We start from the raw sequence: 19,014 nt of genomic DNA, 5'->3' as shown, positions 1-19,014 counted from the left end.
AAAATAGTGGGTAAGATGAATGAATAAATATACAGCTCTAAATACAAAGCATACTGTAGCTAAAAGCAATGATGACAATACAAATATTAGAAAACTATTGAACTTAAAGCAAATTTGTTACTAGGGAGAAAAATCAAATCTCTGATGACAAAAGGAAGGGCTAACACTTCCATAAAACATATTTCTAAATATATATAGGCCCCTTAAGAACATTGCATCAGTATATGTGAAACAGAAACTGGTAGAATTAAGATATGCAATCCAACCGTAACCCAATTGCATTAACTGAAAATTTCAATACCTCAAATTGAATAATGAATATAATCTTAAGATAGAAGACCAATAAGTAAGACCCTTAGTGTCTTGAGATGGACTACAAGATCTTTACCTGTCCTTCTAGTTCTAAAATCTTATGAACTATGAGGCCAATAACTACATTTTATTTTCCCCAGTTTTGTTAAAAGACAAGAAATGAGACGGATACTGAAAGTTAGTGAACTCCACGGGTGTTTCTCAGGAAATATACAAAGCCTCTGAATAATATAAAGGTCACTTTATACCCTGGTGAAACAGTCAGCTTCAACATTCAGCTCCACATTCAATTGTTTAATTGCTTTCTTGATATAATCTAGATTAATACCAACTTTATTTAAATTCTGTCTTAATTTTTTTGGACAGGGTAGCACCATTTCTTTTCCCCCTTCTTTGGCCTCTTATAAACATACAAATCATGTCTTTATACACAAAATGTCCATCAACACATTTTTGTAATTACCAGATCGTACAGTTGTCATTTGAAATAAACCAGACACAGAAAACTATTGCATGATCTCACTTATGTGTGGAATTCTTTAAAAGAAAAAAATCAAATACCTAGAGATGGAGAACGAAACAGTGGTTGCCAGAAGGACTCGAGGGGTGGAGAAAATGGGATGTATATATCAATGGATATATCATAACAGACAGGTTATATGAACAGAGAAGACAATCTATATGAACATATATACAAATCTCATCTACAAAGTGACTGAATTAAATAAAACTGTTATGAAGGAAGTGTATTTAGTTGCCCTTCTCATACAAGAAAATAATTATAAGATTCCATAGATATTTACTTCTCTATAGTAATTATTTTATTATCTATATGTGTCCCATAACCTCATGTTATAAATGTCAAATATATATGATAAAATATGAATACATTTTCAAATAACATTAAATGAAAAGAATTACAAAATCTAGTGCATACAGTCCGAGGAATATATTTGTAAATTTGCCCTAATGATTTTTTTATTAGTGTGGGTCTGAGTTATTGTCATAGCTCCTCGAGGAGCTCTCTTTAATATTTGTTGTAGGACATGTATTCCAGCAGTGAACTCTGTGTCTCTGTTCCATTTGGGATGCCTGCATTTATTTCTTACAGTAAAAATTTGGATTCGAAAGGATTTTCTTGAGTTCCTTAAATGTTTTGATTTGTTGCTGACCTTTGTTGTTGATGGTCTCTGTGAATGTTGTGTCACGACTTCAACCATCTATCAAGTGGTTGACAACTGTGCTTTAGCTTTTACTTTCTGCTTGCACAGGACCCCAAAGTCACCTGGGCCTGACAGATGCACACAAGAACCAACCTGTAGCTCGCTACATGGATTCCCAGGAATATATGTTAGAGAGGTTCAAAGTTCCCCATGGACTTCCAATTTTTACAGTTTTTCCTTGTAGAGTCTTTAGATGTGTTATTTACCCGAACTTTTACTCCCAAACACATTCACACTTTACAGAAAGTCATTTTTTTTTAATTTTTTGAGACAGAGTATCACAATGTAGCCCTGACTACCTGGCATCTGCTGTAAAGACCAGGCTGCCCTCATACTCACAAAGATCTGCCTACGTCTCCCTCCCAAATGCTGGGGTTAAAGGCATGCACCATGACACCACGCTGGCTATGATGTTATAATTTTAAGCAATTGTATTGATTGATGTGTCTTGAAAACGCTGATTGTAGCACGTGTTCTCTGAACCGAATCCTGTGAGGAGGAGTTTCCAGAAAGTTCCTACTCAGGTCAACAGAACTATTCTCTGGAAATAAGATGTTGTGGGTTCTCCCACCCTAGCTGTGTTACTCAGTGGCTCTTAGGTTGCAGGTTTGGTGACTATTAGAGGTTGCTGGCTTTCAAAGATACTGTGGAGTTTGGCAGAGGGAAAGCAAAAACAGGGCAAGCCAGGACACCAAAAATCTTACTAGTTTTACTTAAACGCAGCCATTTTTCTTGAATACATGTTTCTTGTTTTATTATAAGCCTTTCATTCATTTCCAGAGTTTCCAAAAAAGCTGATTTTGAGAGTGTTATAATATTTATGGAGGATCAAAATGTCAGAGTCCACTGCGCATGTCTGTGAGTCTGCAGCTCAAAGATGCTTTTGTTGGTGAGGCATCTGCACTGTAGGCACGTGTTTGAAAATCAAATCCTGTTACAGAGTCAGTTCTACTGTCTGTTGCTTTGCTTCAATTCAATTGTAGAAGTGTTTGTGCACTTATATTGCCCCCTCAGCATTGTAGTTCTTACACATGAAGAGAGAGAGAGAGAGAGAGAGAGAGAGAGAGAGAGAGAGAATCAAATGAGAACACAGCAATCTACAAGATATTAACTTTTAGGGGAAGTTGAGTAGGAAACGCTGATAGAATATAGAGTACTGGCTATCTCTACATATACTTTTAGAGCTCCCTGTGAATATATTAATTATTTTAAAATCAAAATCAGAAAAATACTATTTCAAACAAGTACAACCATTTCAAAACTCAAGGTACCAAGTACAGGAGAGTTAACTTTGTGTCTTCTCTTCTTACAGGACTTGTACCTCCCACTGTCACTGGATGACTCCGATTCACTGGGCGATTCCATGTGAAATCTATCATTACAGCAGAACGCATTCGCTCAAGTGACCAACAAGGCTATTGGTGCTTAAACATTTTTGTTATTGTTGTTGTTGTTCTTTTTCAAAAACACTCTGTAGTACGTAGGGTTTATTTTCTTGTTGAATTCTCCTCTGGGCCACTAATTCACAATTACCAATTATGAGAGATAGATTGATAAGCATCCTTTTGAGTGACTTTCCAGAACTGCAAAATGTGCTAGTTCATGACCTTTCTACTGAATGCTTAGGGGCCTTTGTATTTTCCCCACTCAATTTGTTCAGACGCTAGTCTTTCTTATGTGGAAGACTGTTTACATACATATCACTTAAAATGTTTGTGTGTGTGGGAAACATTCATATGCAGATCTAAAAATGGAAAACCTAAGTGTCCCATGCTTCTGTATCTTCAGAATGCTGGAGTATCTCAGGAGCCTGGCAAGTCAGATCCCTGGCCTCACTCTTTGCTCTTAACTGAGCCCCCAGTGTATTGTCTAGCACTAATCTTGTCTGTCAAGGAGGAGAAACACCAGCTACTTATAACGTGACACCATGTGCTTAGGACTATAGTATAGGGTGGTAGCTGAAAGAGATGAGGTAGAATTGGGTGAAAAACTGCCCAGATTTCAGTAGTAGGATTTATAAAGCACAGTGGATTCCTGGTCTACCCGTCTGTTGGGGAAATTTGGAATCAATAAGCAATTGTTCAGTTTGAGTAAGTGATGTCACATATCAGATTCCTCCAGGAGGCTTTCTGACCTACAAAGTCGTACATGAATAGTATGGTATCCATCTAGCTCTGTTCTATTGAATGCCTTGTAAACAACCAACACTACAAACACTGTGAGAATTTGTTTTCAGGTCTGACACCTTTTGGTAGATTTTTATAGCAAGAAACCATATCCTTTTTATAAAAACTCAAGTCTGTACTTCAGGAGCAAAACTCTTCAGGCTCCTTTTTTATAAACTGGTGATTTTTTTCTTTGTCTAAAAAACACAAGCAGAAAATTTACCAAAAAAAAATGCAGAAGAATACTGTAGTTTAGAAATCATGCTCTCACTGCCAAACAGAAAGCTCCGGGAGAAAACACAATGACTAGAGGCCAATTCAATAGAATCAGTCTTTTGATACCTTTTTAACAGTTACACTTACAGTAATAATCTCAACGTGGACCAGACATTCTAATTATATTTTAAATGAAATGTTATGGGATATTTTAAGTAACTTTTTTATCTATAATCCTGATATTTCATACTGAAGATGCAGAGACCTTTCATTTGTCTTTAACATTCGAAAGGATTTCTCTTTATTAAGGATTGATCACTTGAAATAACTCTCAGTCTTTGAGGTTTATAATACTGACTTTTTGTCTGTAATCATAGCCCATAATAGCCAATATGACTAAATTTAGGTGAAAGCCATGCATGCTAAGTATGTGTTTGATTTTTATAGTTAGGAAGATTTCCTTTATTTCTTTGTAATTGCTCAGTTAGTATGAAAGATGCAACATTCAAAGCAAAGATGTTTGGCTGATGAATGATATGCAGTTGTCCCTCCATTCTAAGTAGAATGAGTGTGGGGCTCGTGTGTGTGTGTGTGTGCATGCGTGTGCACATGTGTGTATGCTGCTTCATAATTAGGAAATAGGAGAGAACAACTCAACATGATTGATGGCAACTTGGTGGTGTTGCTAATGTGTAGGGGGAAGTAGGATGGGAAGGGGTAGCTAGAGGCCCCTTAAAAATTTTCAGATGTCTTTAATTACAAGAAACATTTTTTTTCTTTTGGTTCCGGAGAGTTGATAATAGGAATTCTGGTTAAGCTGGTCACTGAAGAACCCAGAAGGAGGTTCTGCTCTTGCCTTTATTTTATACCCACATGAAATGATTAAGAAGCCCTATTTACTTAGCCCTTATTTCTTTCTAGAAGCTCAGTGCTTTCTTAGTGCCTCCCAGAACGTTTGAGTTAATTAAAGCAAATTGGTTATTCTGGACAGATAGAAATTATGGTGCGAGGTGTCTTTTTATCTTCTGGGCCAGGTCTTCCAACATACTCTATGTCTGTCTTTCAGCAAATCCCTTGTAGTCCCCTGTCTTCATTTAAGATGAGAACATGGAGATCCAGACAGCTTAATGATCTACTGAAAGAGTAGGAGCAGAGAAACTTCCAAGTTCCTCATGCCCAGGCTTCTCAGTAGTTCTCTGAGTGTTTTCTTACTTGTGACATATATACCACTGGAGAATACTATGGACATAGTTTCTTTAGAATGTACTTGGAACAGACACTCTTCTATAACAACTGTGCCCTTTCTGTCCTCTGAACTCACTACAAGAAAACCCTTTACAAATGTTTTTGACTTATAGGCAGGCACATATACATGTAAGAAAACATTTTGTTGTTATTGCTACTTCATGTGGCAAGGCTTGGTGTAGTTCAAAACTCAAGTGTCCAATAATTTCATTGTGAGTTGGCTCATATTCAAGTGATTTTTTTTTTCGGAACTGAGCTCATACATTCCCCTTATTCATTTCCAGTTTTATCTGATGCAGTTTTACCACTGTAGACACATTGTGTTGAGTATGCATGGTCAGTCAGCAAGCATTTGCCACTGCTTCCCATAACGTCTCCCTCTCTATTACACACAACACACACACACACACACACACACACACACACCCCATGTTGCTTGTTCCTACCTCCTGACTTTTCTTCCCCACAGAAATAGAAATAGGGGCAACAAAGGGAAATGTATATATGGGTGCTGGGTTGAACAACTACCTTCATAAGTAGTGGTAATTAGAGTTAAAGTGGGAGAAAAGCTTCTTTTCTCCTAGCTGTTTTGGAAAGGATAGCCATTAGCATGACTGCTTTGTGTCCTTATGGACTTGGTATTAGCCTAGACTGAATCATAGCATTTTCTAGCTGGAAGGAAGCTTAAGATCACATCATCTGCTCCAAAGTCTTCATTTCCTTAAGGCCAGCAAAGAAAGAAGTTAAGTAATTTCCCTGCAAGGTCACACAGCTGCCTATTGGCAGTGCTGGGATTAGAACCTACTCCTCTTGGCTCTTATTCCAGGGTTTTTTTTTCCAACTAGCCTGTATTGTCTTCTGTGAGGCTCCTGAATATTCTTTCCCAGGGTCGTGTTGCTTTCTGGATTCATTTGCTACTTTGTTAAACTCAGCAAGAAATCCACTCAGCATCCTAATCTGGTTCTTCTTTTTCACATTCTCATTGTTTCATCCACATGAGCTGCAGATAGCCCCAAAGAGAGGGAAGCATGGAGGACCAGAGAAATCCCTACTTGGGAAATCTCTAAATAACCCCACTCCCACTGAAGTAGCCCCGCCCCCACCAAACTACTGCTCTGTCCAAAGGGAATGGAAAAATGACTACTTTTTTCCTTATCAGCTTCTTTCTATGCCATTTCACACTCATTGTTTCTCCCAGGATAAGACAGTAGTTTCTTCTTTCCAGAACAGAGAAAATAAGAAATCAAGAATAGAGCAATATATTTGTTTATCCCGGCTTTCTGAGATGAATATTTTTTTGACATTTTAAAAACTAGCCTGGCTACCATTTTTACTATCAATGATTTCTTTAAAATATGGTTCGAGACCAGCCTGGTCTACAGAGCTAGTTCCAGGACAGGCTCCAAAGCCACAGCGAAACCCTGTCTCGAAAAACCAAAAAAAAAAAAAAAAATATGGTACTGAGCCAAACTAGAGAAATATAATCAAGTCTTATTTTAGTCCTCAATCTCAATGTCCCCATAGCCATGCTGCCCTGATGGAAACAATTTTCAAGTATATACAAGTGGTTTTGTCACCAAACTGTGCCCTGGCTACCATTAAATATTGGTTCTTTGTGCTTGTACCCAAATAGCACACAATAACTTTGCACATTTTATCCTAGGTCTTTGTGGAGCCTATTAATGTGGTTTTCCAGGACATAAATTCGGACAACATGATCTGTACGTGTGGGTTTCCTTGCAGCAAGGATCTCTGGAAACTAATTAATATTAATTGAGCTCTAAAAGATTTCTTACTAGGTTTACCCAAGTTCAGGAATTTCTCTTTTCTCCACTTCTCCAGTTGGGCATAACCAAGGAATCCTAAAGTGGGTGTGTAGCTTCTATATCCTAGATACTTCTTAGGATCATCCATCACCCATTTAAGAAAAGGAACACAATGCTTGATCTACATAAAATTATGTCTCCATCCCCAGTCTCTTCAACATTCTAGGCTCAGTTTCCACCATTCCCTCTCACATTTGATTGCAAATGTATTTTCCTTTTAGAAAACAAGGAAGTAATACCAACCACATCTCCTTGGGATGGGAGAAGTAGCATGTCTTTGTGTCCCAAATGAGCTTCTGCAGTGATAAGAATGTTTCAAGAGACTAGGCTGCCTCAGAAACAACTGTGTCAGGAGACTTCTCTAGCAGAAGGCCCATGACAACATAGCTTCACTGAATTTCTTCACAGTGGTCTGGGTTGCTATGGAAATAGAGCCAATGGATCTTTATCTTTTCTTTTTTTAAGCAATGATTGGAGCTTGTTCTAGGGCACATGAAGTCACTTGGAACCACATCTAGACCTCATTTATACATTGCTTTCCCTGTATAAAGAGGTTTAGCTTCTAGGCCCAAAGTGATTTCTTAAGAAGGTCTGGGGCTGTGTTTTGAGAGATGGCTCGACATTTTTAGAGTACTTCCTGCTCTTCTAGGGGACTCATATTCAATTCCCAGCACCCACATGACAGTTAACAACTGTCTGTGGCTCCATTTCGAGAGAACCTAAAATCCTCACATAGACATGAATGCAGGTAAAACACCAATTAACATAAACTAAAATTAATTATTTTTGAAAAGGAAGGTCAGGAATGTCTGGAGCTCATATAGGGAAATAGGAGTGTCTATAGTCCTATGATTTAGACTTCAAACTCTGAAAGAATAAAGACTGAGTTTTGACCCAGCCATTTAAAATATGTCAGAGGTCATATAGGACCTCTTTTGTAGCATAAGAACCTTGAAAATGCTAGGATTCCTGGATTTCTTTCCTTGTCTGGAATTTAGAAGCTGCCATACTTCTGCCTCTGCCGCACTGAAACCACATGTGTAGTGTCACTCCCTGTTCTGGGAATCCCGCAGGATTTCCTCTTCTTTAAAAGCATGGCCACCTGGAGCAATGAGAGGTCACTGACTTTTCGTGCTTCCTTTTTGGTTAAAGAGTCATCTCCCTTGGCTACAAAATGGGGTTTCCTTAACCATCACACCAAAGGCCTCATTTATTCTCTCCGTCTAGCTTTTTAGGTTTGCTTCGCATAGCTCCTCTTTAAGGATCAATGTAGAGCTCAGGCTTTGACCAAGCTGCTGTGAGACTGGCTATCATCTGGGAAGCAATGTGTTTCTTAGTTTACTGGTGTCAAAATCTTCCAGAATTAGAAGTGATTTTTTTTCTCCCTATTTGAGTTACTTAGATCTCGGAGAGTAGAGAATTCTCATTGGAAAATAAGACACTTTCCTGCTTGGGTTAGAAGGGCAGGTGAATTGGAAAAGGTCAACTAGCACACAGAAATCAGAAAAGAAAATCTTGTAAATTAAAGCAAAGATGTGAAGACATTGGAATGTTTCATTTCTAGGCAAAAACTCGAGGAAATAAGTGACTTTTTGTCATTCTACTTGCTGCTTCCTTTCCCCATCAAGATGCCTATTTTCATTCTCAGTCCAAACTGTTATCAATCTCTCATTCCATAGTTAAAAAAAAAGACACTCATTCTTTGACTCGCACAGTCCTTCCTTCTCTTTTGAAATCGTTTCGCTTCTTCCCTGCCTCATCACTGGGCATATGCCTCTTTCTTAGCTTATGAGTTTTGCCTTGGGATTGAAGAGAAATTATTTTCAGTCTCGACGAATTCAGGTCCTACCCTATTCAGCCACAAGTAGGTTAAGAAAATTAATCCGATGCTGGCCCTTTCTTCTTTTCTGTTTTAGCCTCAGCAGATCTTTTTGAACATTGCTATCACAGCTCATGGATGTTTAGGTCTTTACCTTCTCAGCAAGTGTTGTACAGAACACTTTGTGCTTCATTTTTAGTCTGCCATTTCATGCAACACTGTAGTGTGCTCAGATAAATAATCAACAGAACAGGAAAAAAAATCCACCCATCCATTCAAATTGGCTAGATAGTCTTAGTTGATTTCATTTAATTTGCTCATAGTTTTAAAAAGCTGCAATATAATATCACGAGAGACCACAGGCAATTGTTCCTGTCATTTGCTTAGGTCGAGTGGGGAGGGGAAGCAGGAGCAATTTGTTTAAACTTTTACCACTACTCATTAAGCTCTCTGTTATAACATTATGATCTGTTTTCTGCCTGTTGAATTGTTTAAGCTAGACTGGTAGGCAATTGGGTTCAATTTAAGCCACAGGAGTATTTAACAAATCCAGGCTACATAAGAAACTACTTAGTTGAAGGCATTTGTCCTTCTGATACTAGATTTACCTAAACATTTTCCTTTTAACACTAACTGTTCATGATCTAGCACAGGCAGCCCATATATGAGCAATTAGCTTGCTTACGAAGCCTGCTAATGAATTCAGCAGAGTACACAATTCCTGGGAATGTCACCACTTGGCAATACCATATGCATTGTCCAATTTTTCCAGTGACTTTTCTTTCTAAATTCTTTTAAAGGGGTTTGAGAAAGTAAGAGATTATGCTAAAATACACTCGCTGTTTGGTAGTATATTATATTGCAGCATTAAGTCAACAACCCCTTATGACTTGTATACATCTAATGCATGGTTTGAGACTGGAGTTTGCATTTTTCATGTGCAGTAAATTTAAATTTTTGGTTACCTTTTTGTGCCATTAAACTTGTACAGAAAATGCTTTTATGGCCATTTTCAAAGGGAGAAAGAATAAAATGGAAACAGCCCACCCTTTCTGCCCTATAGCTGTAGTTAGAATTGAGTACCTGTAGCATAACAGCTGTAATTGGTGGTTGTAGTGTTAGAGGTGTTAGCTTGCTAGTGACTACCTTTGGAGAGTAAATGCATGGTCTTGTACATCACATTTCTTAAATAATTCATTTTAGCCTCTGAAAAGACTATATTATCCCATGTGGCCCTCTTTCCTCACTCCACTCCCTGCTCCCATGTATCTTACAATTAACTGTAAATAACTGATTTAGGGGCCAAGAATTCCTACCAAGTAAACTTAGCAAAGAGAAAACAAACCAAAAAAGGGTTGAAAAGAATTTTATGATTTCTCAGAAGTTATTGATCATCACTCAAGGAATGGCATGGTGATAAAGACTCACCACTCTTTTACATAAACATCAGAGGAAAACTGGGAGTGTCTCTGGCTGCCAGATTACATTATAGAACTGAATGATTTTTGTAATCACACAACCCAAAAATGTCCTTGATCCTACGTCAGTTTTGAGGTATACGAAGACATCAGAAGGCTGGTGACCAATAATTATCTGGGAAAAAGAAAAGCAAAAGAGATACATGTAACAGATATTCAGGGGTTTCAGCTACTCCTCAGCCAGCAAAGGCAGTGGAGTGATGGATTTAGATGCATTGCTGTCTTTTCCCCTGGCAACACGGCACACTCTTGGACTGGGAGTGATGCGAAGGCAGTGTTTCAAGAAAACACTCTCTTTTTGGTTTACTAGTTTCTCTTGGACTGGTATGTTAGGCAAGGCCCATGTAAGCTGGTTAGAGCAGACCCTTTATATCTCCTGTGACCGTTAATCTCCCCCACCATAATCTGATGAGGGCTCTTTGGTTAGAGGACTTCAAGGTTGCCTAGGGAAGTTCCCCCATGTGTGTGAGGTGTTGCGAACCGTGAACACTGTGCATCTGCAGTGTTCGATACTGGGCAGCCAAGGAGCTGCTCTTGCGATCCTTTTTGGCTCTCAAGCTCTGTTCTCCATCGCATTTTCATTTCTGTATACATTTGCAAGATGTGTGTAATGTCATTTTCCAAAAATAAAATTTGATTTCAATATTTCTGGCTGACATTCTCTCTTTTCTTTCAATCATCAAACCAATGATCATATAACCACAAAATGTCCGAGCTGGAAGGAAAGTTAGACAAATTGTTCAACCCCTTAATTTTACAGATGAGGAAGCTGAGAATCAATGCATGATGGAAACACCATAATTAACAGCACAAGATGTCTGAACATATAAGATCGTGGATCTCTATAGTTGAGCAGGAAGCAAATCTCTTTTGGTATATAAAATATTTTGGCTAAGGTGGATCTGTGTCACCAAATAAGAGGCAACTTCTATTACTGTGCTTTCCAACTGTAGAACGATTTCACAGTTCTTGAAAATACTGTACTGTTTGTTAGGTGGTTACTGACACAGTCATTCTGGGAGAAGGAACACATAGATGTTGAATTCATAAATATCAGATTCATCCTTGGGCATAAATTACTAACTTCTCCCATCAAATCTTAACTAGGCTCGGGAAGAGGTTGGTGAAAGTGTGGGAGAAAATAGCACACAGAGAAGAGGTTAAGATCTCAGGACCACTTTGATCAACACAATTCTGCAAGGGCGAACCATACAGTGTCTGCTTAGCCTTTGTTGAAGAAGCAACCCTAGGCACTCTCTAGGACTGAGAGGATTAGAAATTCCTCCCCCACATAGTATTTAACAAATCCCATGAGCATCAGACTAAGACAAGGTAGAGCAAGATGCAACTTCTTGGTATTCCTAATTCAAATAAAATATGAAGACTTACTAGGTCTCTTTAAATAAGAATTTCTTTAGAAGCTCATTGACCTCTAGTAGAAAGAGGAAAACCAGTTAAGCATTGTATGCATATGTGTGTGTTTCATAGAAGCAATGTAGTTAATTTAAAGTACTATATTTAGTTTTGAAACCATATTCTTTTCATATTTTAAGTATTGAAAATATTCTTTTTGCAAAAATTGGGCATGGATGCAAATAGATATTTGTTTTCAATATCCCAATCAAACAAAATTTAAGATGACTAATCCTACAAGGGCTTCACGTCAAATCTATCTTTCTTTTAAATTCCAGTCGGTGGCAAACACTGGTTTAGCCTAGTAGAATGAAGAAATGTCAAAATGGGTATGGACTAAGTTGCAAAAATTGGGTATTTGGTATTTAGAGGGAGTTTTTCCTAAGACCACCTAATCTTGTCCCTTCTCGCTCCTCATGTATCATCCACTTTAAAGCCTCGTACTGAGGAATTGTTCATCAGTACGGTCTAAGAAGTATGTAAGTGATGCTCAGCCTTAGGCCCCACTCTACAGAGACTGAGCCAGGAACTCTGAGAATAGGATCCATTGCTTCAGGGTGAACTAGTCCTCCAAGAGAGTTCTGAAGTGCTCCCTCATTTCGGAGCTCCCTGCTCTGGTGAATTCCTTAAGACTTAGCTAGAATGCAGGATCCTATGAGCCATTCGGGTTCAGTGTTTGCATCTCTAAGTAAATATCAGATAAAAGAGACTTATTTTTCATAAAGTTTCTATAGTCATAGTTTTTTTAGAGAGCAGTTTGTAAAATTAAAGACAAAACATACATAAATAAAGAATAGCTCTTCTCAGATATAACAAGGAGTCAAGATGAGGACCTGAGACGATGACCAGAGATGTGGTGGGGTAGTGGTGATGACGGAAATTTTGAATGTAGAAGGGTTAGGAATTGGTGGACCAATTGGAATATGGGAGACATGGGGAAAAGAGAGGAGAGAGAGAAATTCTAGGCTTGATCAATTCAGCCTGCACCTCCCCTCCACCCATTCCCTGAGTTTCCTCTGTTCTGGACAGCTCAGTAGCCTCTCACCTACCTCCTCCCCTGACTTCAGACCTGGCGCTACAATGCTCATTCACACTTCACTCTTGCTGACACAGTCTATCCTTCTTTCCCTGCCTAGAAAAATACCCTCTGAATGCCCTTCCACATTTCTCCACCTGTCCAAATGTCACATGTAGCCAAAACCTACCAGCAACGGAACTCAAGGCGTATTTATAAGAAAAACAAACCCAAACACGGAGAAAAACTTGGCAAATTTCTATCCTGAACTTTCCAGGGCAGGCCTGATCTTATGTAATTTCCCTCCTTTTCCAAATAAAGGTGATTTGTTAAACATATTACTAAATGTGATTTTGTTTTTATACATTTCTAAAAAAGAATTTCCATAAATACACTCACAAATTGGAAACCATCCCTTGTCAGGCCACACATCTGCACTAAGGGTGTGGAAAGTAGGATTCTCTCAGAGGAGAGGCCTTCCCCAGGTCTCCTTGTCAGCTCGTCTGTACTCCCCCACCTCTGGGACAGTACGGGAGAAGTAGCGCCCCTTCATTTCTAATCCCTCCTTTTCAGTTCACTACGATGCTAGGAAAGTCTTTCAGGTGGCTTGATTATATCAATCCTGACTGCCTCAAGGAGACAGCTTTGAGGAGGAAAGTAATTTCTCCTTGAAACAAACATTTTCCCCAGTCAAGAAGAGTCAGCTTACATTGTTGTAATCCTTTCTTTTCCTTGCCTGTGTACCCATGAATAGTTCTGAGAATGCTCTCATGGACTGAGAGAAGGGTGAGTCCTACGTTTCTGAATGAAGGGCCATGACCTCCCCATCTTGAAATGAAACATTGCATATAGAATTGCAGACTGCCAAAGGTGGACAAGGCTTTATAAGCCATTCATCTAATGTTTTCCTAAGTTTCTTGGGGTAAAATTACATGGAGGAGTCATTACAAAGACCAGTTCCAGGATCTCATCTCAATCTAACTGCATTAGACTGTCCAGCAGGCTGGACAGCTGGACAGTGCAAAAGAGCTTCAGTGGCTATTTTACCTGGGGATTTTATAGCACTTCTTAAACTTTGCTGTGGATAGTATCATCTGAGCAGCTTGTGAAACATAAAGCTGGATATAGATGTGGGGAAATCAGGTTCTGCCGTTTACATGAGCTACTCATTAATTTTCTATGCTTCTAATCCATGGGTCGCACTTTCAGTTGCAAAATACTAAGATCAAGACCCACTTTGCTTAGAAGAGGAAGAAATGGAGGCCTGGGGAATATAAATAATATATTCATGCTCAAACACAGAGGCAGAGATGCCTAGCACTGAGGACTCTTGACTCCTGACTCAGTGCTCTTTCCATAGGAGCCGACTGCCATCATCAACAGGCCCTGGAAGCAGCCTGGCTGAAATGGCACTGTTTCCAATCAAAGGCTAATTGGGAAAATGATGTTTCCTGAAAGAGAAGCAGCCCTGGCTTGTCTCAGTAATGAGTGGGTACACTGGCAGGAGAAAGACAAAGGGTGGGGGTAGGGACAGAATTTATGTCTCACTTTAATTGAAGAAATGAGCCAAAGTCTCCTTACAAAGAGTCTGGGGGGACGGAGAGGAATTATGGTTATACAATGTCCTCCTACATCATCTAAGGGAGGGAGAAACACACACACCCCTGCACACATCTATGCACACACATGCACGCACATGCAAACACACACATGCACACATGCACACACATGAACACACATGCACACATGCACACACAAGCACACAAACACACCCCCTAAAGCCTTACGGCAGTGCTGTGCTGGAGGTGCTGCAAGGAGCTGCAAGCATCCAGAAGAGTGTTTGAGGAGTGTGATGAAGGCTGGAGATAGAAACTTCAGTATAATAAAGCATTAATGATGAAAAATGAGCTAAGACTTACTCCGACTAGAATAAATCTTTACTTTAATGGTCCCCTTCAAGCACAGGCTTCCCTCAGGAGGTGAAACGTGAGCTGAGGCTTAACGAAGTTGAAGTTTGTTAGACAAATGGCGAGGTGTGACGTTTCAGACAGAAATACTGGTACGAGCAAGGACAAAGAGGTGTGATCTATATCTAATGTGTTTGGAGATCAGAAAGGCCCTCAGCGGGGTAGAGCAGCTTGATTGGAAGTGCAGGAGAGTGTGAGTAGCTGAAAACTATGTTGGAAATGTCAAGAGGGAATCATTCCCTTGAAAAATATACAAAAAGTACCCGGCCCCATGCTAGGTTCTAGAGGGTGAACAGACATGGCTGTGCCCAGCATGGAATTCCAACTATTCCTAAGCCAGACATTAAGTGTGGCACATTGCGTCAAGTTCTCTGACACAATGAAGTACAACACAGCAGATGAGTCCCATAGGATACGGGAATCCCATGGGATACCTGATCTACCTGATTAGGGCTAGGAGAGCCTTTTCAAAAAAAAAAAGTAACATGTTACCTGAAACCCAAAAGTGAATAGGTTAGCTGAAGGGAAGAGAATATTCTAAGTGAGAAGAAGGCATTTGTGAAGTCCCTGAGGAAAACAGCGCTCAGTGCAAGAAGGCTACCATGGGTCAAATGTGCAGCAGGATAGAGGAGAGGTGGTGAGAGATGGTACCAAGGAGGCCAACGGAGGTCAGACTATGCAGGACCTATAAGCCAAATTAAGGAGTTTGGCTTCCCCCTTGAAAAGCACTCAGGGAGTCATTAAAGCTCCAAGGAGGACAGTGAGATGAACAGAAAAAGTAGAGTTAAAAATCACTCCCACTGCTGCCGTTTGGAGGCTGGGTCTGAGGGACATGGGAACATGAGGCAGGAAGTTCGTTGAGGGCTGATTTCATGATCTACATGATCCATTATGGCAGCTTAGACAAGAAGAACGCTCTATAGACAAAAAGGAGGGGAAGCAGGAATTTTGAGGAGGAAGCATTAACAAAATCTGAGAGAGGACCAGGGAGGAAAATTTTACATTCTAGCTGGAGGAAATGAATCATGACAGGAGGGTTTCTGAGCCAGGCAGAATTGAAGGACACTGGGACATTTGGGAGCTTCCTGCTGGGCAGAGGCAGCCTCTCACAGAAACCAGGCACTCAAGGAACAGAGATAGGGGTTGATGGTGGACTCCTGTTTCCACCTAAATATATGGCTCGCTTAAAGTGGACACCAATCGTAGCTGTTCAGGCAGTATTACAGGTAGGTTGGAAAAGTGGATGGGGCTACCCAAAACAGGGAGGTGCTTTGAGCCAGGTGCAGTGACTCGCATCTCAAGCTTCACCAAAACTCAGCAACATAGGTGAGATTTTTTTCTCTTGCTTACACATAGGAAACAAGCTCAGAGAGGTGGCGTGGCCTGGTAATAGTCACATAATTAGGAAACGAGACTTGAATGACCTTTCATTAGACTGTGATCACCATGGATAATTTTAATGATAAGCCACGTCTGCAATAAACCATAGCCTATGCTTGCCATTAAATCACAGTTTAGAATCTTCTTTAGATAGAATGACAACGAGGATACAAGTTGATTTGAGGTATATGTTGTCACCTAACAACGCAGAGAGTATGGGAATGAAAACCACCACCAACAAAGAAGATGTGTTACAGGAAGATGATACTAAACAGGACCCCTCTTGTCTCAAGAAGCCTAAAACTAACAGGAAAAGACGAAAATGCTCCCAAAAGTTTACCAAAAGGCTCATGTCTAAGGTGGTTAGAACACAAACATATTGAACTCAAAGAAGTTTGAAGAAATAGTTTAATTAGACCTTTGGCTTATGGGCCTCACACTCACCGGGTTCATTTTTCACTTTAACACATTTTCTTTGTCTTAAAAAATGTCAGCTTAGGGGGTGGGTGCTGAAGAGAGAGCTTTGTGTGTGGTTAGGAGTGCTTGCTGTTTTCCCAGAAGACCTGGGTCCAGTTCTTAGCCACCGTGGTGGCTCACAACTGCTTTTGACTCCAGCTTCATGGAATATGATAGCTAGTTCTGATGTCTGCCAGTACCCACACACATGTGGACACAGTACAGACACCCAGACATACACCTAAATAAAAATAAGATAGAATCTTTTATAAGAAAATTTAAAATGTCAGCTGGTGTTCTTAGCGCAAAAAATATAATAATTATGTGAGGGAATGAATATTTAGTTTGAGATTGCCATTCCATATTATATATATATATATATATATATATATATATATATATATATTTCAAAATACCATTTTGTACATCACACCCATCCACACACCCCATACCAAAAGATTCTAATTTTCATGTTATGTGGATTTCATCATAATTTGCATTTTTCAAAGTTGTTTAAAACTGTAGACTGAGGTCAGTGTTTCCTTGGGAGTACTTTCTTTCTCCAGAAACCTCAGCTCCTTCCTATCTTAAATTTTCCTCAGTGTTTCTTCTAAATCTCCTTCAAAATCTTCTTCAGGGAATGGAAAGGATGGAACAGACTCTCCGTTCAACCTCCTTCATATCACCCTGTCTACTCAGTCTACAGGGTTCTGTCTCCCTTGCTTATACCCAGTGGTTATTCATAGTCTATTCTGCATGTGTTCATGGAATGCGCTTGGTGAGATGTACTGGATGAACGCTGCAAATGAGTAGGGGAAAGGTGTGGACAGCTTGTTCCAGCCCCATAAGTTATAAGGAGCTCTGTGCCTGTCCGGCAATAGCCTAGCTTTGTAGACTTGAGGCAAGCCTGTGCTTCCTCTGAAATGTCCTTTCACTGCAAGCACAGAAACACAGTAAACCGCGATCCAAAAAAAAACCTGTCCACCTGTGAATGGAGCTTTGTAAGCAGGTTAATGTATAACACTTTAGAAAGCTGGGGAGAGAGTATGTTTACTTTTCCAACAGGAACCACATCAGGGGTGTCAGATGCCAATAATCCCAGGATTCTGTGGTCGTGTGCTTTGAATCTGCAGCCAAACTTCGGCATCCAGAGGAGAAAGCTAGTGATTTCCAACCTCTTCACCACCAAGGATATTTTTCTTTATTATTTTTCCCCTGTGAGCCCAACATTTGGAAAGATTTGTATCTGGTAAAGCTACACTTATTATGGAATAATTCATTTTCCCAACATTTTACTCAGCTTCTAATCCATATGAGATAACCACACAGAGCTAATACAATTTCAGTCAAAAGCAAAGAAACACGATATCTTACTTAGCCCTTCGTGGCTTTGTCTTGGCTGAGTATATGATTCCTATTAGATTTCCTTAACACTGAGAAACAGCTTGAGGGTACTACTTACTGCATTCAGAGATCCCAGACTGAGCGCTGCCAGCACAAGGTGACAGCAAACAGAAAGGATGACTATCGGCTTACAAAACTCCAAAGCTCGTAAAGCGCCTGTGCAACTGACTCGGTTGAGGTCTCCCTGCTTCCTGTCACCAACATTTCAGTATCTTGAGTTCTTTTCTCCTGTGTGAATGGCATGATGTCAAAGAGAACTCTCCACGGAAAAATAACTCGTGCTTTCCAGGCACATACGAAATTTCTTTCTACTGCTACAGGGAGAGCCTCCGCATGTGAGGATCTGCCTCATCCCCAGTCCTGACTAACCCTCCCCAAATCTGAGCCACTTACCCTCTAGATCATAGAAAAGTCAGAAGTTGTCTAGGATCTCAGCTAAGCCTAACATCCTTTACCACACTAGATACAAAAAGGGCGCACATCTGTTTCTGTGGATGCTGAAATATTAGCATCTTCTCATGGCCAGGAATCTTGTCTGAGCTTTCACTGTATCCATATACAACCAACTAATACAGAGCAGCAACGGCGAACAACACAATCTCGTGGAATGAATCACAGTGACTTGTAGGCAGGATGAATAATTTAGTTACCAGGAGTAGAAACTAGCTTGGGAACTCCTTAAAAGAAGAACACTCTGCCCATTTCTGTTTTTCCGCTGTTTGACACAACAGTGGCCACCCAAAATAAGGGCTTGAATGAATGAATGGTGCAGTGTATGACGGAAGAGCTGGAGAACAGTTATTACTGGAGCAGAGGTTAAGAAGGACAAGTAGAAGAACTTTCTCACATTTTTAAAAATCAGTTGTCACCCAATCCTGCTCTGTCCACGGCTACAAATTGATCACCAGAACCTCTTCTGTGAGATTCAACAGAGCTCTCCTGCTTTTTCTTTTTATTGCCCTCGACTTCATCAGCCTCTCACATACCATTGTTTACACACATAAACCCACAGGCACCAGTTTGATAAAAAAGAACATGGGTCAGAACCTTGGCACAGCCTTGTGGAAAGGTTGCTGATCCTTGCTCTAAAAGCAG

At 39.9% G+C, this 19,014-nt stretch overlaps 1 protein-coding gene across 1 annotated transcript in view; it reads left to right on the top strand.

Annotated features, from left to right (window-relative positions):
• The window catches only part of LOC121437532 (neuronal migration protein doublecortin-like), a 70,251-nt gene extending 67,347 nt beyond the window's left edge, over positions 1–2,904 (top strand). Inside the window, exon 7 of the mRNA XM_041637399.1 lies at positions 2,848–2,904. Within this exon, the coding sequence (XP_041493333.1) occupies positions 2,848–2,904 (57 nt within the window). The remainder of the gene's footprint in view (positions 1–2,847) is intronic.
• The last annotated feature ends 16,110 nt before the right edge of the window (positions 2,905–19,014 follow it).

Source organism: Microtus oregoni, unplaced genomic scaffold (genome assembly GCF_018167655.1).
Source record: "Microtus oregoni isolate MIOR12 unplaced genomic scaffold, Mior012 000052F_ref0000163, whole genome shotgun sequence".
NCBI lineage: Eukaryota > Metazoa > Chordata > Mammalia > Rodentia > Cricetidae > Microtus > Microtus oregoni.
The sequence above is the reverse complement of the archived record's forward strand: the minus strand, read 5'-3'. Positions and strand labels throughout refer to the sequence as shown.